At 48.5% G+C, this 22713-nt stretch overlaps 1 protein-coding gene across 1 annotated transcript; it reads right to left on the bottom strand.

Moving 5' to 3' along the window:
- Positions 1–4351: 4351 nt before the first annotated feature.
- On the bottom strand, positions 4352–15586 carry CD2 (CD2 molecule). The gene is made up of 5 exons (XM_082303832.1): positions 15471–15586; positions 12285–12581; positions 9588–9830; positions 7292–7411; positions 4352–5216 (listed from the first exon to the last, which is right to left on the bottom strand). Exons 1-5 carry the CDS (start codon positions 15529–15531, stop codon positions 5008–5010), a joined length of 930 nt encoding a protein of 309 aa, XP_082159958.1. The 5' UTR covers positions 15532–15586; the 3' UTR covers positions 4352–5007.
- Positions 15587–22713: the final 7127 nt, after the last annotated feature.

Consider the following 22713-nt stretch of genomic DNA (forward strand, 5'->3'; position numbering starts at 1 on the left):
CCAGCTTGGGGTTGCTTGCCTTTGCCCTGCCAAGAGAACCCACTAAGGGTGAGAAATTTTGCTCGGTTTCTTACTTTCACTGCCATCCTGCCCTCCAAAGGGGAGCTGGCAGGCAGTCAGGGTATTGGCTCGTTCCTGGCCTTTCAGGACAGACATGTCAGGGGTGGCTTCCTTCTTGGCAGACGGTGCTTGGAGCCCAGCTATGGCAAATCAGCCCCAGCTGTGCTGGGACAGTGACTTCACCCTCTGCCCACAGAGCTGCAGCTCTCCCCCTCTCCAGCAGTGGAGCAGAGGGGGATTTCAGTTTGGGGTAAGCATCAGAGGCCCCTTGAGCAGCTGCTCTGGCGACCCTCTGCAAGCGTAAAGGCTAAAGCTGCACCCCTGAGGGAGGGAAGTGCTCCCACGGCCTCTGCTGATCCGTGGCTCAAGGCAGCAGCCCGAGCTGCAAGGATGGGAAAAGGCACTTTCGTAAACTTCCATCTGCAGGGAGGAAAGGATCACTTTGCTGGGGGAGAGGGTGAGGAGACAGCTGGATTTGGCATCCCTCCTCCAAGATGAGGGTGGGAGAGGATGCCAGGAGGCCACTTCGCTGTCATAGGGCCTCTTACTGTGCTCTCCTTCAATTAACTCTTATCTTTCTTCCCACAGCACAAGATAGGGTTAGTTCACAAGCTTGATAGCTACTAGAAACTGATCTTACCCAAAAGTCTAAGGCCCAACCTCTTAACATTGTCACTCGCAGCACATGACCAAGCCCCTCAGTCCCTCTGGGCCAGGGTGAGGGGATCAGAAGGCGACAGCCATGCCAGCCTGCTCGCCGCACAGCCGGCACCTGCGAGGAGCATTGGTGGAGCACCTCGCTCGCCTAGCTGAGCTCTGCTCCTGCCTATCACACGTAGCGCACCCCATGGAGGACTACGGTTTGAAAGGCAAACCCAGCATTTCTTAAGCCTTCTGCAAGGTTTTGGCATGGCTGAGGAGGTGATGCCCTGTCTGTCAGAATGAAGAAGGGAGCTGATGGGCAACGCAGTCTCAGCTGGGGTTTGTCTCTGTATCACAGCCTGAAGACCTGTTGCAGAATAAGGATGAAATTGGTGTCTTTTCCCCCATGGCATCATTTTGGCAAGCATTCCAAGAAAGACGTTTAAATGAGCCATGGTCTCCTACTTGACCTTTTACAGACTGAGGTTTTATTTTAGAAATGAAATTATCTAACTGGCTCCAGCACTGCCTGTGCCAGAAGCAAGAGAGCCTCCCTCTGGACTGGCTAATGCCCAGCTGAGATACAAGCAGGTCTTGTATACCTTACTAGAAAGGCCGAGTTTGGGCAGCAAGTGCTGCCGATGTCAAGCAGATTAAGACTGGGATAGAAGATTTGTATCTTCTGTATGATCAACCATTGCTCTTTTGGGTGCCTACTCAGACTGCACAACCGGCGAGCACTGACCACAGCACGACTACAGACCTGCTTGGATCACTCCTCCCATGCCTTCAGTGCTGGCTCTGCAGCACATCACCAAGCAAAACTGATCCCTGCTAACACCCAGGCAGCATAAGCCATGCCTCCCAAACCAGGGAGGGCAAGCCAGCGTCCTTACAGAGCACAGCTCAGCACGTCAGCCCTCTCGTCTCATTCCGCTTAACAAGAATGGGAAAAAACACTACATCTTGTGTGACTCACTGGTAGATGTGTCTACGAAAGAAGAACCAAGAAGGGTTGCAGAAAGTATCACCAGAGCCAAACACTTCCTGTTATTTCTTAGGTCTCGCTGTCAGCTCATTTTCCAGAACTGAAACACCCTCTGCAGCATAAAAATCTGAGATTTGAATGCTCCATGACACACATTCAGAAAAATTGCTGACTTTCCAAGTAGGCACCAAGTAGAACTCAGGACCGTACAAGCAGCATCCATTGCAGCGCATCAGAACAAACATGAGACATCACAAAAACAATGGTGACTATCAAAAAAAGGCGTCAATCAAAAATAAGTATTGCCCTGACGAGACTCTGTGCTCATAGTATTTTCTTGTCTGCCTGAGGGAGGACTGTTTTGGTGCAAATCCACCCAACAGGGCTAAATTCAGCTCTTTTTACTTAGCTTTGAGCCTCTTAGCACCTAGGAGAGAAACATTTAGCTGGAAAGCAACAGGGCAAGAGTCTAGTAACCCAGAGGAGGACTTGGTGAGTGGCACAGAAGCTGAGAGTGCTTCTCTGGTTACAGCAGCCAGGTGAAGGGCAGTACTAAAATACACACCTCCACACTTTACTCATGCCCACTGTCGTGGCCTCTGGCCTGCCCTGTACTCAGGGTGCCCGCTGGCAACCCCGCTCCCCAGGAAGGGGAACCAAGGGCAGCTTTTGGGTGTGCTCAGCCCTCACATGCCTTAAGCTGAGACAACAGAGGTTCCCACAGTTCACAGGGTGGTCTCAAGCCTGGTCTTGAGGGCGGGTTTGGACCCAGTTTGTGACCAACAGTAGAAAAGCTTCTTGCCTCCCGTTCCTATACTGGGCATGACTTAGCGTCATGCTGCTGTTCCTTGCCAGAAGAGTGAGTACACCTCTGTGCTGGGCCAGAGTCACCCCGGCACCACCTCACGCACGCACCGGTGCCCTCCTGCAAGGTCCTGTGGCAAGTGCCACCCCACCAGCACCAGCCCCAAGCAGAGGGGGGCCCGGGGCAGCAGCTGGTGGGAAGCCCAGGAGGGTCTCTCACAGGTACGACAGAAGCTCTCCAAGCCTCTGCAGTGGGGAAGGAGCATCTCCAAAGCATTCCTGCAGCTCTGTTAAGCTCAGGGTACAGAGAGCACTATTCAGTGGCAGGGGGTCCCAGGAGGACCCCGCTCTCCTCCTTAGGTCCCAGTAACCGTCCTTCTCTCCCAGGAAGGACCAGTGCTCCCATAACCACAGAGGAGTCCCAGCTCGGCCGCTTGCTCTGGAGAAGGCACCGATAAAGCTCTGGCCACGCAGGACAGGCAGAGCACGCTGCCACAGCAGGCAGGTGGGCACAGTGGCTGTGCTCACCCACACCAACCCGAGCCCACCAGCTGCCAGCACTCAGGTGACAGCCACTACCTCCTGGGGATCGGTGTGAAACCTCCTGTGTCCATGTTTCCGTGGCTCAGAGACCAAAACGTTTTTCTTGCCTCCTTTGTACCAAAGTGAGATCCAGATACTGAAGTACCAGCACAGGTGTGCAGGTGTGAACTAAGATCCTCTCCACTCACTCTCATCTTTATTCATTCACTACAGGGATATAGCCTATGTTACAAAATAAACCATGAAACGTTTACCAAATGCAACTTTAAATAGTGAAAGCCCTAAAACAAGCTGCAGAAAGCTAAGGCAAGAGCAAGTGACACTCCCAGGGCTGCGTCTGCTGTCGGAGTTCAAGCAAAGTGACTGAGCTCTGGAGGAGGCAGAGACCTCCTTCTCCCTGACAAATTACTTCCCTGCCCTTGTACCAGAAGATAAAAATAGTCACACTTCTAAGGAGAACAAAGGATGGCCATTTTAACTCCCCTGGCGTGTGTAGGATAGTCAAGCCTGAAAGAGGTACTACACGTTCTTCTGCCTAATGCCACAACGTGCTAGCTGGATGTCTCGTGCTCTGTGGCTCTCGCAGTTCTCTCCTCCTCCACCTGCGCTGCCTCTTACAGCAGGTGGGCTGGTGTACCCCTTCAGACATTGCTCTAAAAAGGTCTGTCCTCTCTCGGCTCCTCAGCTGTCCCACAGAGGCAGTTACGGACATCTCCAAGGACCAGAGGAGCGAGCAGTGTTTGTCCAGCACATGGAGGGCGATGCAGGCGCAGTTATTGCAGTCCAACCTCTCCCTTTGGGAGGGAGATCTCAGTAGTTCTCTATCATCAGCTGGTTATACATGAGGTGCTTACCAGCAAAATGAAGGGTCATGGTCCCTCACCATCAGCAGGAGGCCCTACGATGAAAAGCCATGTCAATTCAGACAATGCCACTGGTAATTAGACTGCTTGGCAGTTTGTAACGCTTGTTTCATGAGCCAATGGATACCAGACCTCTTCTATGACAAAAAAAAAATGTCTGGATAGCCAGACAGACCTATGCTGAAAATAAAGTTTCATTTTATTTGCCAGCAAGGAGTCACAGAAAACTGAGCTGAAACAGTCCTTGGAGAGGCCGTGTAGCACATTCCCCTGGCCCTCAGCAGGACGAGGATGCCTCACAGATGGTTGCCTCATTCACCCTTTGAAACTCCCAACGCTGGAGATCCTCTCCCAGAAATCTATTTTGGTGCTTTGTTTGAAGAAAAAAAAAAAAAAAAAAAAAAAAAATTCCTGACCTAACTCTCCTTTGCTGCAATTTAAGCCTGTGGTTTCTTGTTCTAAACATGGTAGATAAACTGAAAAGTTTACTCCTTTCCCACTTGTGTTTTTGCCACATGCATGCTTCAGGGCTCTCACATCTCCTTTCAGTATTTTCTTCTCTGCTTTAGATGACACCAATTCTTTCAACTTCAGACAAGCATTTAATTACATACAACTATTTGTTGATCCAGGAGGTCATGCATTTGATGCTGAAGCCAGAGGGCTGTCCTAATGTGTGGCAGGAGAAAGGAAAGAGATGTGACAAAACTCTGTAAGATCCTTAGGCCCATGTTGTCTCACCAGAGCTTTAGCTTCTTCTTGATATAATCCATCCAAAAAGCACGAAGACAACAAGGTGTGGTAAAAACAAGTGAACCACACTTGTTCACAGAAAGACACAGGTTTCAAGGCTCAATGCTCCGTACCCTAATATGGAGACACTTGAAGAAAAATGGCCACAGGGATGAATGCCCATCACCTTGAATCTCCTCCACTGGGTCTCTTCATCTCCATTTGATGCTCTCTCTAATTTTCTGCAATGAAAGCTGCCGTTCCATAGCTGAGCGTTATGCAAGGCTGGGCGGGAGGGGTTCCTGACTATTGGAAACTTTCTTTTCCCAGTGAATGGTGGAGCAGAGAGACCACTGTCCCTCTCAGGGCAGACGTTCAAGGTCTTTGTCTCGGGTGGTTTGTAGGCTGCTGCTGAGTGCGGGGCCTGGGCCGCGGGGGCACTGCTTGCTGCTGCACCTGGGGCTGCGGCAGCGGCCGCTGCTGCACGCGCAGCTGCTTCGGGGTAGGGTTGCACAGCGGCTGAGGGAGCTCCCGCACCACCATTTCACTGTCAGCCCGGCGAGCCTGTGGCATTCGCTCCTCGTCTGCAACGACAGAAGGACGTGGCAATCAGGCACTTACTCGAGTCTAAGCAGAAGTTGAACAGCCAGGGAAAAACGCTTGTCCCAAGCAAGAAAAAGACAAATATTGGTCTTACCTCAAAGGCCACTGTCACTCTCAGGTGTTCCTGCTACTCCAGTGCAGCAACGAAAATTACCTCTGCCTGCGCACCCTGGGCAAACCCAAAGGCTTTTTGGTTCCCTGGCTGAGGTCAAGGTACCTGGGGGCTTTTGGGGCAGCTCTGCCCTGTGCTGGGAGAACTGACTTTGCCAGGGCAGCCCCAGCAGACACCCCCAGCCTGAGCTGCTCTGTCCTCTTTTGGAAAGTGAGATGTAACCCCAGGAGGCAACATCAAAGCACTCTGCTCTGCCACTATCTGTGCTGGCATTTCCAGGCACCTGGAAGCCAGAGCTCCACTTTGCCAGCATTCATTTCCCCACACGTAGAAGAAGTAAATTCATGCCAGCTGACTTTTGATCACTGACTCACGATTTCTGAAATGTCAGTCAGCTTAGTTTAGGGATTGAGGGATTTACCTCTTGGGATGCTGATATGGCCTTAAGCCCACACCAAACTGTTTCAAAGAGGCTAGTCATCCTCTTATATTAGTTCTCATTTTCCCATACTTCCCTTTTTCTTAATTCTTGCTGAATCCAGACCCAAGAATTGAAGATATGCTATCACTGCACAGTTGAGGGAGTCAGGTATCCCACTCAAACACAAACAAACAGCCATAATGTAAAATAACACTCAGATGGCTATGCTCACACCAGCGTTGTGCTCATAAGCTATGGCAAGCCTTCTGCGATGACATCCTGTGGTTGCGTTCTGGTGAGCTTTCCCAGAGAATGGGGAAAGCGGTTGCCTGTTCTTCATGGTTGTAACTTTGGGGGGAACAGGAGGGCCATGGCGAGTTACCCACACTGAGGTGCAGTGAGGTTGCACTCCCCTCGACCATGGGACCGGTCACGCTCACCCTTGTTGTCAGCCTAACCACTAGCACCTTTGAGCTATCAGCTGAGGTTTCCTTCAGGCATTGCCCTCGTTATCTTGACAAAGACTGTTGTGGTGTACAGAGGAGCTTTTACTCCCATTTTGTAAGTCGAGAACCGACTCACGCAGAGACTAGCTGTTATTTAAGACTACACAGGAAGCCTGACACAGTGTGTGGGGGCAGGACTCTGAAACAAGCCTTTAACGGCAGAGGTGCTCCCCTGGCTGCAGGGCGACCTCCCTGCCAGGGTGACCTCCCTCCTGCTTTAGCCTCCCCTTCCAGGTGGGCCAGACAACTCTTCCTGAGTGGCAGCTCAGTATCCTCTGTCCACCCAAACTAGCAGCAATGCCCAGGGTTGCACTTCAAGGCAACCTCGAGTGAGAGCCCACTCTCAGAGAAGACTCTGGCAGAGTATGGTCTTAAAGAGGCTTATGGTCTTAAAGAATCTTAAAGAAATCTTAAAGAAATCTTGTGGTCTTAAAGAGGCATGTATTTTGGACAACAGACAAAATCTCTGCCCATTCTGAAAACCTCAACTCTTTAAAGTACCCCAAGTTGGACCTCCAGTGGTGACAGGCCTCCAAGGACATTGTTCTGTAGGGAGGGCAAATTCTGTGAGATGCCTTAGGAAACTCACAGAAAAGCTGAGTCCTTCTTGCCCCTTCTCACTATCTACAATGTTTCCAAATGTGACTAATGATTTCAAGGATCCTAATTTTACACCATATAAATTTAATGAAAAAAATCTGCTGCCGGGATATCTAATTGTGTATTTTAGCCCCACGGATGCTCATGACTGGTGGCCTCGGCCAAGCTTTAGAGGAGCAATTCTTCCCCCAAGAATAAAAAAAAGGGCTTGAGAACAAGAAGTCTCTTGTTCAAAGCATGTATCAGAAAGCGAGACTGGCAATGCCAGCCAATCTGCTGAGATCCACCATATGCCAAAACCAGGTTCTTGCTCATGCCAAGGCAGAGAGCATGCTCCTGCCCACAGGGGTGCTGTCAGCAGGGAGCTCTAAGATTTTAGGTGGCTGGTTAGCAACATAAAGCCCCTTAAACACTTACCATCATCTTCAAGTCTTTCTGCTTTCTTCTTCCTGATACAATAAATAAGCAAAATCACGAAGATGACAAAGAAGATTGCACCTCCTGCTATGCCTAAGATGAGATAAAGGTCCAGCTGGCCTAGTTAAGAGAATGAAAGAGGCTGTTAGAAAGAAAGAAAGAAAGAACTTCCACAATGTCTACGTAGAATTCTATATCTTCTTCCACTGACTGTAAAGGCAGCCCCAGCAAGAGAGCGCACCCTTTGCCTTTTCTCTGTACACAGCAGAAAGTTGCTGGTCCTCATTGTGGAGAATTTTGATTGCTCCCTGATGGATTCAAGTTCTGCAGAAAACTGAAACCAGAGCATTCATGTGTGACAGCTCATCTTATTTAAGTTACCACAAATGCCCTGCTCCTGCTAGCAATGGACCCTTTTAAGGACAACGAGCATCCAGGCAGTGCTCAGCATCTAAAAAAAAAAACAAAAACTTTTTAAGTACTTCCTACTGAGCTGGAAACACTGAGACTAGCTTGCTTCATAGTATTTTGGTACTTCCTCTTCAATTTTTGGCTGTACGCAAATTTAAAAAAATAGTGAAAAGGAAAAATATCCCACAGCCTCAAAACGAGAGTTCAGTTTGCCCAGTGAGCAAAAATTTATATGAGTGTTCCTTATTTTGGCCAGATAAGATTTGCTGGACACTAGCCTGCCTTTGCCACCTCCTGCTTGGGCTGTCCTCGTGGCACTCAGTGTTCACGCTCAAGCACAGGCACTGTGGAGCTGAACTCAGCAGAAGTGCACCTCCCTTGGCTTTTTGGGGGACAAAGCTCCCCAAAATCTGAATTTTGAACTGAACACCACACCCAGTGTCACACCATTATGATCCGTCCCTTGGTTTTGCCTTAACTTTCAAAACTTTTACGGGGTGTGGGGGGGGAGTGATGACTTCTTTTGCCTATCTAATAATTTTCAGCATGACCCTGTCCATTTAAAATGCAATTGCTTCAGTTCTTCTGCTCCATCTGTGGTTTAGAAGGCTGTTGCTTCAAGTGAGTAAGAAAATCCATGGTACATTTGAGCCATGTTCATCTGAGCCATGCAACCCCAAAGCTCAGCTAAGTTCTCCATAACCTCCCTCCTGATTTCTAGGCCAAGCTGGAGAGTCCAAGCAGCTCATTCTTCCCCTTGTGAGAGCACCCATTCACATCTACAGGTAGCGGGCAACAACCACCTTCATAGGTATGAAATGGAGAGGAGAAAAATAATGATGTGCAACTGATTTCCCCACCATAAGAATGTAAATCAAGAGCAAATCCCCTGAAATCAATGCCATGGCTTCATATACATAGGAGAAGATCCCAAGCCATATTTTCCAAAAATAAGCTGTTCATTTATGTTGTGGTAGCTTGGGTAGTTTTATACTATCTTACTGAAGCCAACTCTTTGGCTTTGGACAGATTGACTGAAGTCAACCTTTGGGAAATACCATTAGTTTTAAAGGAATAAAGGAGGATAAAAATGAGGGGGAAAGTGCTTTCTGCGTTTTGCAGACTGCTGTGTGGGATTAAAACACTTTCAAGCCCACCTCCCCACTTGCTCCTTTACTTCATTGGTCTACCACTAGTGATGGTTGACACCACTTGAGTCCGTCAGGATGCTGACACCAAAAAGTCTGTCAGGATACCTCTGGCAACTTTTGGAAGAAGAGTCGGCAGTGATGGAGGGGAGGAAGAAAATGACAGGATGAGCAAGAATCTCTCTGTCATTCATTCACCCCTCAGCCAGCTTGATCTCGCTGGCAGGCTGCAGTTTCCCCCAGAAGACTTCACCTCCAGCGGAAGCAGCATTGCAGTGCACCCCTGGGGCCTCTCTGCCACCCACAAGGCCCTTAACTCCAGAAAAACCTCTCCTCCTCTTCCAGCGATCCCCAGGCCTCACTGAGCATCAGGCAAAACACCACTGGCCACAGGAGAAGAGGTGGAGCATGGCCCACCTCACATCCCACTGTCCCCTGCTTGGCCTCCCTGCTGCTGGAGCAGGGGTGCCATAAGGGTAGCAGTGGGGCAGGCAGCAGCAGGGTGGGGAGGGTGGAGATGTGACAAGGCTGGGGAACGGCAAGCAGAAAGCACGACTCACATCCTGGCTACCACAGCAGCATTGGCTCCCGATAACTGCGGCAGCGTTAGACTCAGTACTGGGTACCGGGAACCCTCAATCTTCCCCCGGCACCTGGACCAGTCCTGCAGATATGTGCAACTGCGTCAGGCTTTCTGGGTCTGCCCTAGCAGATTCTGGCAAAAATAATTTTTTTACCTGAGCACTTAATTACTTTTTCAGCCTTCTTTTTGCTGACTTGGTTCTTAACAACACATGTGAACGTCCCAGAATACTGTGCGCGCAATTCCAACTTTGTTGCATTCTTTTGGATTTTTTTGCTTTTATCTTGTGTCAGTTCTATTATAAATGTTTCGTCTTTACTCTTCTGCTTCACTTCACACTTGACAGATATAGTTTTATTCATGCATTCAGCACTGAGGATTGGCTGAGGGACAGGCTCTGAAAAAGAAGAGAAGGGACAGGCACGTCTGAGATGGTTTCTCCTTTTGAAAACCTCCATTATTAGGCAGAACAGAGCATCAGCCCCCAAGGAGCAGTAAGGGAGTAACAGCAGCTAATGAAACCAGAGAAGAATGAAGAGCAAATTAGACCCCTACTACAGAAGTAACATGGCAATAATAAAGGAAATGCAGTATATTAGCCTGCACGTTTGGCCTAGCAAAGCAGAGCTGCACCACCACGGCTGGACTACTTTCAGGCTCAGCCTGGCTCCCAGCCAGGCAGGCGAGGGGAGGAAGCTGTGTTTTCGGGGGGAGGCAGCGGATGGGAGGGACTGGGAGCCACAGCCCCCTCCCACTCGGCCCCACTGTTTTGGTGCAAATGAAGTTGGCTCTGATCTGCCTGTGGCCATCAGGAGAGATTTCTTCTAAGGCAGGGCAAACAGCTACTTACGATGCTTTAGGTACTACCAAAGGCACTCAGCTAGCACGACAGCCACAGCATGAAAACCCATCAAAACAGAAGAGAAAACACAAACCAGACACCTCTTAGCTTTCAATGAGCTTATGACAGAGAGAACTGATTTCGGTCTCTTCTTATGTCCTGCAAACCACCAGCTACATTTCTGTTCCAGCTTCTCTATCACTGTTGGCATTGAAAGAGCCAGAAAAGCCTGCGGGGCTTTCCTCAGCTAGGGGCAACTGGCAGGGACATCAGATGGAAAAAATTTAATTTCTACCTTTTAGACCAGGTAAACAAAAACATGCCAGAGCCACCCATAGTTAGAGACAGTGTAAGTTATAGAGAGCATACATTTTAAAGCCAATAAGGGTTGCTTGATAGCAAATGCAGTCTAGGTTCACACTGTGACATTTGCAGCCACCCTTTCCTTGTTAAGCCCACTCCTCTTCTGCAAGTTGTAACCTGTCAGTCAGGGGAACACCCCAGTGTGAAACACTAGAGTCCAGGTCCTGGTGATGGACTTCTGTGATGATATCATCTAAACTATTATTTTTTTGGAACCACTGTTTGTCCAACCCTAGTAACAAAGTATAATCTGGTTGACAAAGGACTCTAGCACCTGACAGTTACTAAAGGACTTTATTTTCAAAACCGCTATCAGACATAAGGCAACCTCTCTGCTGCACGGTAGATGAAATGATGCAGCACATAGCTAGGTTGCAACCTTAACCTGAAATTGAACCCAGGACACCCAATGACAGCCCGGTGCCTTAAAGCTTAAGTAGCATCGGGCCCTGATGACTTCCTGAATTGGTAGACAGTTAGCAATAATAATTCCCAAGGCAGTGAGACACCCTCACTTTTCAGCAGTCTGTTAGCCACAGGGCCTCCCCCTGCGCAGAAACCATTCCAGCCCTCTTTGCTGCTGCTGCTGCCTCATTGAGGCATCATTTCTGTAGTACCACTGGTGCCCACAAACTCAAGAGGCTCGCAGAGCTGTGCATGCTGGCTGAGGAAGGACACAGCAAAATCATCTTCTTGCTGGGAAAAAAAAACATGCTGCCCAACAGCTGAGTGGTCTGGAGAGGTGACAGCAGCCATAAAGGACCAGAAGAGACACCGCCTTCTTCCCTAGTCATCCCAAAATCTTTGAGCTGCTACAGCTCTGATCTCTCAGGACGAGGTACAGCACAGGAATGGAAGCTGCCTTCATGCTTTGAACCCATGCAGATACAATCCCCAGGCGTGTGCTAAAGTGTGCTTTGAACAGTACAATCTTTGTATTTGTTGTGTTATGCTAGGATAGGGTGCAGGAGTCCTCTTCGCCTACAAATTCAACACCTATGATGGTGTATCTCAGGGGAGGTGACTGCTGGCTATTTTTCATGTTAGAGCAAAAATGGAATCGGATCTCATTGCCTAAATACAGGCATTTAGTGCCACCTGAGCTCTCCTCAGGAGGTTGGCAGATGCAACACAAGGTGCTCACCTTGCTGGAGCAGTAGCTAGAGACCGAAAGTCATAACTCAGTGCCTATAAAATAGCACCAGAAGTGCCAGAAGTGCACAGTGCCACAGCCACAGGTTGCTGTGCACCCACAAGAAGTTTCTGGCAGCATGGTGCTCCTGAGAGCACAGCTCAGGGCCCGAGGGGTCCTGGCACCACATGCGGTGCTGCAGTATGGCCGTCCGCACTCACCCTGCTGCCAACATGGACGCGCTCACGGCTGCTTGCTTGGGCACACGTAGAAACCTGGTGGCTGACAGAGAGGGGAGCCAGAAAGAAGCAGGGGACCAGAGGGCATCAACAGGAGCAAGAGAAGGGAGAAGAGTGGCAGACTGCTGTCAGTGGCGGGAGGAAAGAGGTACATCTCACAGAAGTACCCCCAAAACAGAATGGGGGGTAATAAGTGGGAAAGGCTGTAGGAGAGAATGGGAACACCAAGTCTTATTCAGCTATGCTAGGAATGGTATGGGCAGAGCAAAAACTCACCCTGAACAATGAACATTATGTCTTCTTCTGCCTTCAATTTTCCATCATCCTGATAAACAGTCACTGTGTACTTTCCACTGTCCTCTTTCACCACGTGCTCTATTTGCAGAGTCCCATTGAAGAGGATTTTACACCTGCACTGGTCCTTGTTCACATAGTACTTAACTTTGTTATCTTTTATCTGAAGCAACTTTTGTCTGTCTCTCAGCCACGTTGCATCATATATGCTCCCAGCAGCAGCGATGCTAAGAAGAGCCGTCTCATTCACTGCAGTGTAAATCCAGTTGGTGACAGAGCCTGTAAAGGGAAGCACAACCAGCTCGTCAGCATGTCTCCAGCAGACCCCGCTGCCATGCTCGGCAGCCATCACGGTGACCCAAAAGGCTGTCACTTGCTACCCCCTCTGAGCTGCCTCTCTTCATGACTGACGCTGTTTTCTTCCCCTGCTCCAAAGTGCCTCTTGATCATTCATTAGATGAATGTCAGCACCCAATTTAATTCTGGGAGGAGAGGAAGCTAAGAGTCCGGCTTTCAAAAGCCAGCTTTATACTCTGTCTGACTTATTCGGAGTAATTTTGGATGCCAAGATTCATAGCTGCCTGTGAACTTAACCCTGAACTTAACCATTCCTGAAAATGAGGTCACTTCGGCATGTTTTGCACGTGGCACCGGCTGGCGCTCAGAGCACCCATCGCTGCAAACATCACTGCGGACAGCAAGAACACAAACTAGTAGTGGCCCTGGACAGTAGGATCAGTTCGGCAATAACAGTGATGGCAATAACAATAATAATAATAATAGTGGTCCATGTCAAGCAGTGAGTGAGTGTAAGACACTGAACTGGAGGCAGACCCGGTGCTGCCAGCTTGCAGTGCGCCCTTCTCACCCATCCCAGGCACCCTGCCCCGCTGGAATATATCCACTTTATTTTTCTAGCACAGGATCACGGTGGGGCAAGTAAGGTGGGGAGAAACAAACAGCTGACCACATCCTATGAACGGATCGGGCAGGCACTGGAGACATTGGGAGATAAGCAGAGGCCCCAAAAAAATCTTTTCTCTTTGCAAGTCTCCTTTGATGGCAGGTCCCCTCTCCAGAACAGGTAAGAGTAGGTGCTTCCCAAAGGTGCTACCAGGACTGGGCAGCACTTAGCGTGTGGCTGCTGAAGGGGATATTCAGGAAAGCCAAGGCTGCTAAACATCACTCACGTTAGTACCGGTGGAGATGATGCACTCTTCAGGCTGTGCCTGGGTGGCTGCCCTCTCCCCTCCAGCCTGCCTTTGCAGGGCCCATCGCCAGTGAACCCGGACTTCCGAGTGCAAAGTTTGTCGGGAGGTCAGTTCAGGTAAGGTACTGTCTCCACCCCCGTGGCAGGTGTAAAATTTGCAGGAGGAGGTAGAAAAGTGCTCGCAGGTGTCAGGTGGGAGAAGCTCACTGACAACCCAATATGCACTCAGAGCCACAGCTTATTTCATTTGCCATTTTCTTGTGTTCATTCCTCTTCAATTTACAGGATAAAGTTGATCGGCAGGAGGGGATTTCTCTTCACATCACCAGATAGAGCTGATTCTGCTCTAATTTTATGTATTTTAAGCACTTTTTCCCCACAGAGAGAAAAAACTATGTTTATGCGTATTTCTGTTACAGTCCTTCATTCCTGGTATCTAGGACAATGATAAACTATATCACGGGGGGGGGAACTGAAATCCATTTGCTATTTCATGAAACTAACAATCTTAGCGATAATCAAAGAACTAAAATAGTGTGCCTCTGCAACAAGAAAATTAATACTGAAGGGCTTCCGGCAGTTCACCCCCAGTCTAAGGAGAGGATGTTATTTCACTATTGCATTTCTTACAAGGTATTTGATGTATCTAATGAATCATTCAGAAATCAAGCTATCCACCAAACAATCTTGGAAGCAGCTATCCTCCACGCAGATGACACTACAGATTATACCCAAATATTTGAATTCTGATACTTGTTTCTGGTCAGTCACGCACAGGTATTTAGAGCTAGTAATAGGATTTATTTACATAACAGATACTATCATTTATTTCTTCTCTCTGGAAGTGAAGAAAAAAAAAATTCTAAGTTTTCAAGGATAATTCAATGGCATCTCTATGGACAGACCACCTAGACACATCTCTGGATGTTTATCTGATTTCCATAGTCTTGCTAATGGAAAGTTGAGTATCATCTCACACATATGATACTAAAAATTTGTTTAGCTAATGAAACAGCATTTCTCCTAATGCCAAATGAAATGCACTCCAAGGGGCAGAAAGATCTGAACTGGCTGCATAGAGCTCACTTGCAGTCACAAGAAAGAGTTAAAAGGAAAAGCTCCCATAGTAACTTTAGAGAAGTAAGGAAGTCTTCGAAACAAGTTTTCCATTCAAGGGAATAATCTTCAGTTCTGCTGGGGAAGATGTTTTACATATCACATACAAAAAAAAAAAAAAAATCCTTATTTATCTATTAATTTTGTTCTGGAGGAAAAGAAAAGCATTAAACAGCCATACATACAATTTGTAGTGGAATGAACAGAGAAAAAAAATAAATCTATGCATGATTGTATTGTCTCCATCTCTTATAACTCTCTCTAATCTATGAGTTAACACCTTAATTAAGTTTTTAGATTAATATTTTAAAAAATAATGAGAGCAATAATATGCAAAATATAAAAGATGTATGTTTGCTGTTTTCACATCTTAGGCTTCAACTCCACTGAAGACACTGAGATATATCACTCTTTCTGTTAATATTTATGGAAGAATATAATTTGCACTTTCAAAAGATTTGCTCATCTTTGATAAGAAAAGGAAATTACATACGATAATGCACCGTGAACTGGATCTCTAATGTAGTACAAGCTACCTCAAGGGCAGAGAGAAAACTGCATGCTGACATTTCTCATTATACATGTGTCAAATTAAGGCTCATTAACTTAAAACCAAAACTGTTTACAGCTTATTATTGTAACTGGAATAGGAAACTCAAGTTCTGCTCTCCCCCCGGCTGAAAATTAAATCAAACAATAATAGCAATAACCCAAAGGTCTTCACTCATTGGGAAAGTGGAACTAGTTTCTTATCAGTAACATCCCACCAAGTTGTAAATGGTTTAAAAAGCAATTTTAACAATGCTAGCCCAAAAGAGCAAAAAACGGTAAGAAAAACTCACATTTTACACTGGGAAACAAAAGCAGCAAGCACTTCACTAGGAAAATCCTCCTAAAGTTCATTTTCAGGGTAAAAAAAAATCCAGTGTCGCCTTGTCTAATGATAGCTCCTGGCAGGTGAAGGGATTTTCTGCTGTGAGCAAGCCGTTGTGGGACGTGTCGGTACAGCCCTTGTGCCCTCCTCTCCTCCTCCCAGCTCTCACCCTAGCACTTCTTGTTTCTAGCACAGGCACAAAAACCACGAGCAGAAATGCCTCTCAATGGGGTGTTTTATCAGGGTGGGGACAACATGCGGTGACAAGGAAAATGCACACTAAAATGCAGGAATGCCCCTGAGGTCCGTCTACCCAGCTGGAGGACCACCCGGGGCCCGCATCCTCTTCAACATTCACCCGAAGAGTTCAATCAACTCCAGCATCTGCTTGCCACCATCCTAGCAGAACAGATGAGGTTTTTGGGGCGGGGGGGTGATGGGAATCCTTCTGCTCCCCCATAGCCTCAGCAGCAGCAAGGGGACAGCAAGCCCAGGATGCCCAGCAGGTAGCCGACGGCTGTTGGACAACGCATAGAAAGGAGACACACTTCCCTTGGAAACTGTCAGGATCAGCTTCGCGTCAACGTCTGATCTATGTGGGGCTGGTCAGTGCCACGCAAAGATGTCCTGCAGGCACGGCCGGCCATTTGAGCAAGCTGTGAAAGAGGGATGAGCATGGAAAGGGATGAAAACACTGCCTGGGGTCTAGCCAGAAACCAGCCCTGAAGCTGGTTGGTGTGGAAAAGATGGTGAGGAAAGAAGCTGGGACAAGGCATGGGAGTTAGGTGCAAAAACATGTGAGAAGCTAACAAAATCTTTATTCCTGATTCCAATATGAAACAGATGGGGTGGTGAGGATTTTGAATCACATCATCCCCAGCACAATCCGTCTGCTACAGTGGCCACTGAAATCTTCCAACTTTTTACTGCAGATGCAGACCAAGAAAGAAGACAGAAGAAAAGCTGTGGCACAGGAGATGTACAATATTAGATAAATCTTTCTCGTTCGTTCATGCCATTCTTCTTCCTTGAAGTTATAGGAAGGTCTTGTAAGACACCTCCCCTTCTCCGGCTTCGTCATCTTTTAACTGGTACTAACGCTGGTAAAAAATACCCCCTTTTTTGCGCGAAAGGGAAAAACTTACTTGCGGTAAAACACACTAAGGTCACAGTATTGCTGCCTCTCCGCATCGCGGGAAAACCTGCCTTTTCTTCCTTCTTTTATTATTGTTTCCTTACAAAGAACGCACAAGGGAGGCACACGCAAAAGGAGAGAGGAAGCAACAGCAGCAAGATGACATTTCTGTGCCTGACCTCTACCCTCTGTGGAGAAAAACAAGCCGAGGGCAGGGGCTGTCGTGCCCAGGCATCTCCCCAGCCAAGCAGACTATGCCGGCAGCGCTGGCCCTGGGGGGCTGTGGGGACCTCTCTCCCCAGTGATGCTGACATGGACAAGGTCTGCGTGCTTGGATATGCCTGCTTCCACCCTGAGCATCTACAGGACTTTGGGCAAAGGCAGCAACCCCGATCTCTCCTGCTTTTTTTTCCTGCAGGGTCCATAAAACGGAGCGGATGGAGGCCCTTGGGCATGCTGAAACCACTGCCCACACTTGCTCAACCTTGTCTCGCTTCTTCCTCAAGGCAACATCCCTCAAAGCCACTGCCTGCTTCCAGCATACCCCTGTGCTTTGTCTGTTTGTCGGCACGCTCGGATCGCAAAGGTGCTGGGGCAGGGACTGTCCTGCTCTGCACACATAGAGCCTGCTCAGTGCCATCCTGCTCGCTGGATACTGCCTCCTGCGGAGCTGCAGGGAGAAACTGGGATTGGTACAAATGAAATACAAACGGGAAGATGTGTGTGTGTGTAAGGTGAGGGAGAGAAGAGAGGTGAAGCTCCACAGCAGCAGAACAAGGCTTAAAAGGATGCCCTGTATTCATAAGAAAGGCCACTACTTTCCAGTTAATCAAGTTTGTCATGCCCAGATGCCCGCGGTCTTGTAAAATCACAGCTGAAATGACTCAGACTGGAAGCCCCTATGCTCCAGCAGACCAGTTATAGCACATCAAACATGGCGTCCTTTTTCCTGGTAGAACAACAGGTGGCCAGGAGCAAGAAACCACTCCTAAAGGATATTAGAGGTCTGTTCAAAAACGTGTTTGCTGTGAGCAGTAAGGAGGCACTCAAGGGAGGTGGTAAGGGCTCAATAGCTGATGCTCCCTGTCCACTGTGCATCACAGAAGTGACACCGGGCCTTGGTATTTCTGAGTTCTAACAAAAGCACAGCCGAGCCAGCAAAGGGGTGCACCTGCATCAAGGATTCCCCAAGAGATCCTGGCATGTGCATGGTCCATCCCACTGAGCAGCACCTTTTCTAACCAGCTTCGGAAACCTCCTGCACCATCAGACCCAGCTGGACAAGGAGAAAGCACCCTGTGTCTCTAACCTCAGCCTTCCTGCCAGATGAGAAGTGGGGAAATGGCAATATCCTTGCAGCTTTACCCTCCCTGTCTTGAGGATCAAGACAACGTGCTGCAGTCCTGACTGGGCTTTGATCACCATTTTCGAAGAAGGAAGGGATTTTCTGGATGTTACTGGGAGGGAAGCACTGGAAGAGCCTGCACTGATGTCTCTGTTTCCCCCCAAGGGAAGGCATTAAGGAGAAGGTGTCTGAAGGCAAATGGGTGTCTCTGGAAAGCACAGCAGCTTTGGCTACTGCCACAGAGGATCTCTGGAGGCCAGCATGTACCTTCAGCAATGCGGTGTGGGATGCACGTCCTGAAAATACCTACAGCAGGAAGCACTGGCAGAGCAGCCCCCCGCACCAACGGGTGATGCTCCCCAAGGAGCGGGACAGGCATGGCGAGAGCTATTGCTCACAGCTGTGTGCTGCCACAGCCCAAACACAGCCCAGGTTGTGCCGGGCAGGACGAGGCGAGGTCTGCCAGGCCTGCAGATAACCATGCCCTCATGCTCTTCTGCTCACTGCAGACACCCTCTCTCCTACCCGTTACACAGGAAGTAATGCTGCTGGGCTAAACGCAAGCCAGCTAGAAAACCACGGCACGACAGAAAAGGAGATGTCTCCCAGTACGGTGGTGCTGGACCTGTCTTCAGTTAGGCCTGTCAGCCCATGGCTGAGGATGCTTGGCCTCCAGTTAGCCCACTGCATTGCTAGACATCTCCATCTTGTGATGCACAGTAGAGCAGAGGACGGAATGCAGCCATGACAATGGGGTGCTCCTTTGCAGCCACTGCCATCTCTGTGGTATCGTTTCCACTGCAAAAGCCACAAAGTGCTGTAGTCATATACATTTGCTTTTGTTGCTCGCTCTCTCTTTTACTCTTCTGTTCTTTGTAATACACTAAGCAGTTTCCTCACAGGGAATGTAAGTATCATACTTACATTTCCATGTAAAGGTGACAGACTCCCACACATCTGAAGGCAACATCTCAAGAGACAATATGTAGCTGTTCCCAGCTCTAAGTCTTCAACCTAGTGATAAGCCAATAAACATTCATGCCTGAGGCTAATAAGAGAACATTATTAGATCTAGAAAGGAAGAGTACAAATATACTTAGCGTGTTATTCTCATGAAAGTTACCATGCAATAAGCCAGTGTGGATTTGTAGCCCATCTGATAATTTGCACCATCTCCTCTGGTAGGAAGCTTAGGTCGTATTAAATGGCGTTTGCATGTGACTCACTACTCTCCCCTGAAAGTACAGTCAGACACACTGCACTCACCACCACCTGAGACCCTCACCGTGAAAAATGATGAGTATTGCGAATTCACACCTCTAAATTTCTCACGAAGACAAGCCTTTAGTTACGCACAGTTTGTGGCGAGAACTCCAAACGTGATCTTGAGTGAAACACCAGAGGGGTAATACCCTGTGGAGGGAAAGCTTTGGATAAGGCTAACCTTATTCTTGGGAGCAATCCTGAGTTTGCACCCTAGCCTGCAAGACTAGTAGCTGGGCTCCATCTGGGTTGCCCTGGATGGTAGGTGAAGGTTTCACAATGGCACATTTCCTTCTCCTTTAGCATAACTTTGCAGGACGGGGTGAATTGTGGGCAGTGGCTGGAGTGGGGAAGAAGCAAAGTCAGCCCTGGCAGGAGGAGGTACCCCTGCACTGTGAAACGCCAAGGAACTGCTGGCTTCCACATACAGTTTCAGCCATTTGGCTGATGAAGGCCACATATCCCCTGTTCTTCACTTCTGCCTTACACAGACAAGACAGGAAGAAGTCCAGCTTGAATGAAGTGGTGCAAATATGAAGATCATGAAGTCAAAATAAAGCTTTGGCCAAAGGTTTGGTGGGGATGCTGACTCAGTGGCTTGGAGCCTGTTACATGCAAACTGAGAGCACTGCTTTGCCTGTACGCAGAGGAAATATTCCAAAAATAGTGACAGGGTGTGCCCTGTCAGCACTGAAACGGCTGTCTGCAGAAACCTGTTCATCCTTCTGTAAACAGAAGTAGATGGAAGCTTTCAAACTGTGACTCATGCAGAATAGTCCCTGGCTGATTATTTCAAGATAAATGGTTCCCTCATGATGTCCCTAATACCACAGCATCAGCCCCAGGTATTCTCTCTCAGACTCATTTTCTTCTTTTCTACCTGTGAACCTGTATCAACAGCCAAACCTCACAAAAGACGCCCAGTTCAAGTCTGGTCTGAAGGAATGTAACATCCTTAGACAGAGCAGTCTGCAATCTGTGGTTCACAACGACGACTGAAGCTAGAGCAGATGTCAGCATCGCATCAGATGATAGTTATTCTTGCAGATGGCACATTTCAGTCTTGCTTGTCTGACACTGATTTCCATCACCTATAATGATCCTAGATTTAGGATCTAACTTTCAGTATCTTATTCCAGTAATTTCAGTGACATTACTACTACTGCAAAACATGTTGCGGTCCAAGCAGAAGTTTGTTGGCATGATGCGGTCAATCTGCCTTCCTTACGCAAGAAGCCAGATACTGAACAACCTCTTCCAGTCTTAGCAGTGATAAATACATGAAGACCTGTATTAACTACAATATGCCCCTTCATCACTGGAGAGGGGATGGACTAGCTACCCAAGGAAGATATTAGAAGAACAGCTGCTCTTAGAAATATATGCAGGAAAGACAACTTGTTAATGCCATCTAAGTAATCTCTTTGTCAAGATCTGACATTCTCCAGAAATCACCAGCTTAAATGCAGGAATAACTCATGCCTTGTACAGTGTTTTATTCTATTATACTATTACAACTCTAGAGAGGAGTGAGGGACGGTCCAAAATAGGTAGGTGGGAGGATGAGAAGTGATCCAGGAGACTAAGCACAAACAACTGCATAATACATTTCAGTATTAAAGGCATTTGTTCCTAGGAGGGGCCCTGAATGGCCTTCATACAAGTCCCACACACAAAGGCCGTTCAGGGGCCCCTCCTAGGAACAAATGCCTTTAATACTCCCAACTTCGCAGCTCAGTTCCCCCCGCTGCTTCTCTGCCCCCACAACTTTCCTGTGCCCTGTGAACCTGGTTGTGGCCTCGCTGATGTCTGTCTGTTCCTACATACAGCCACTTCAGCTCATCGACCCATCCAGTCCTGCCAGCTGGACTGGCAGCTGTCAGGACAGAACGTGAGGCAGAAAAAGCAGCTGAGACCCTTGCCATGGCATGTTTTGGCTAGTCAGTGCAGCAGGACACCCTGCTCTCCTCGGCAGCCCTGAGCAAGCACGGGTGGCACACCAGGTCTAGAACCCGGTCCGGCCAGACCAGGCAGCACCTTCCCTCTCGCCTGGGTGACCCGGCCCCACATCGGGGCTGAAAAGCAACAGCAGACGCAGGCGGCCACCTCCTCAAGGTGCAGAGGCCACGGGGCAGTAGGACGGGCTCATCCCCGTCCCGAACACGCTCTCAGCTCTGCTGCCAAGATGCCACGCTTGCACGGGAAATGCCAGGCAGCTGCAGCAGGGAGCTGCGTGAGCGTTAGCAAAGAGTGGGCCTTTTCCACAGCAGGGGAAAGTACAGGCACAAAGCTGCCCGTGTTTCTAAACGTTCACAGCCCACGGCTCCTGTTGTCAGCTAGGAAAGGTAATGGCTAAGGTGCTGTGTCATTGCCTTTCTGAGAATGTTTGGTTTTTAAGATCTCAATAAGTCAGACAGGCAGGGGATGTTCTGCATAATGCATCTGTGCACTGGGGGATTGGAGGCAAGCTGTGGCTTTTCACAGTATTTCTACCAAGGCAATACATGAGGCCCAACTCCCTCTGTCACACTCCTGAGAGTCAAAAGGAAACCAGCATCTTGCAAGTTAGCAAGGTTAACAGTTTTGGTAAACGTCCTGCCTCACATCTTGGGCAGTCAGACATCCTGTGGCAGCCGGACCACAGCGCTCGCTGCAGCCCAGACAGACCTCGCATGCAGCACCCCATGGGGCCTCCCAGCTCTCAGCCACTCCAACACACAGGCTTGAGGCATTCCTGTGTGTCAGCAAGGCTTAAACCCATTTTACGGAGGAGGCCTATGTGATCACCCCAGCATTACAGATGGGGAAAGGAAGCAGAGGAGGATGACGTGACTTGCTAAGGGCAGCCAGCCAGCCAGCCCAAAGAAGGACAATAAATGGAACCATATGCTTCCATGACCCAAAATCCTGGCTCCCAACTACCTGTCTACAAAGGGCCATTTAAAAGCACCTTCCATTCAGAGCATCGATTGCCACAAGCAAGGTCTCAGTGGTCAGGGTCAGGATGGTGTCACCATTCTTTCCAGCCACCTCTTTTTGTTTCCATCATGGAAGAGTGGGCTTTTTGTTGACTACGTTTCACTCATGTCCACATACACCTTATGTCCTACATACATCTCATACACTCATGTCCTACATACACCACTTTCAGCAACTGAGTAAAAATTTGCTGAACCTTGGTGGCCACTTTGCAGAGCTGCAAGTTTACAGTGCAGCCTCAATGGAAAGTTACTGTGCATGCCTTGTGCCCACACAGGTAAGATGCACTGGGTTGGAACTACAGCTGCAGTGGTTATTTGTGTTATCTTGGAAGTTCCTTTAAGCTCTGCAGCATCAGTAATTTGGTATAAACACGGGCATTTACTTTCCTCTCTCACTGAGGCTGTTTAACCATTGGGGTTTTTTAAGATAGATGATATCAAATTCATGGCAGTGTTGACTCCTACTGATCTTCTCTCCAGCAAAGAA

The sequence above is a fragment of the Platalea leucorodia genome (assembly GCF_965183815.1).
Source record: "Platalea leucorodia genome assembly, chromosome: 2".
NCBI classification, from domain to species: Eukaryota; Metazoa; Chordata; class Aves; order Pelecaniformes; family Threskiornithidae; genus Platalea; species Platalea leucorodia.

What these genes read in the sequence shown, in the direction of transcription:
- CD2 (XM_082303832.1), bottom strand. Translation starts at nt 15,531, where the DNA reads ATGAACTTTAGGAGGATTTTCCTAGTGAAGTGCTTGCTGCTTTTGTTT. An exon ending in TTTGTTTCCCAGTGTAAAAT is followed by an intron (nt 12,582 to 15,470) that starts GTGAGTTTTTCT and finishes TTCCCTTTACAG; the next exon opens with GCTCTGTCACCAACTGGATT. An exon ending in AGAAAGACTTGAAGATGATG is followed by an intron (nt 5,217 to 7,291) that starts GTAAGTGTTTAA and finishes CTGTCGTTGCAG; the next exon opens with ACGAGGAGCGAATGCCACAG.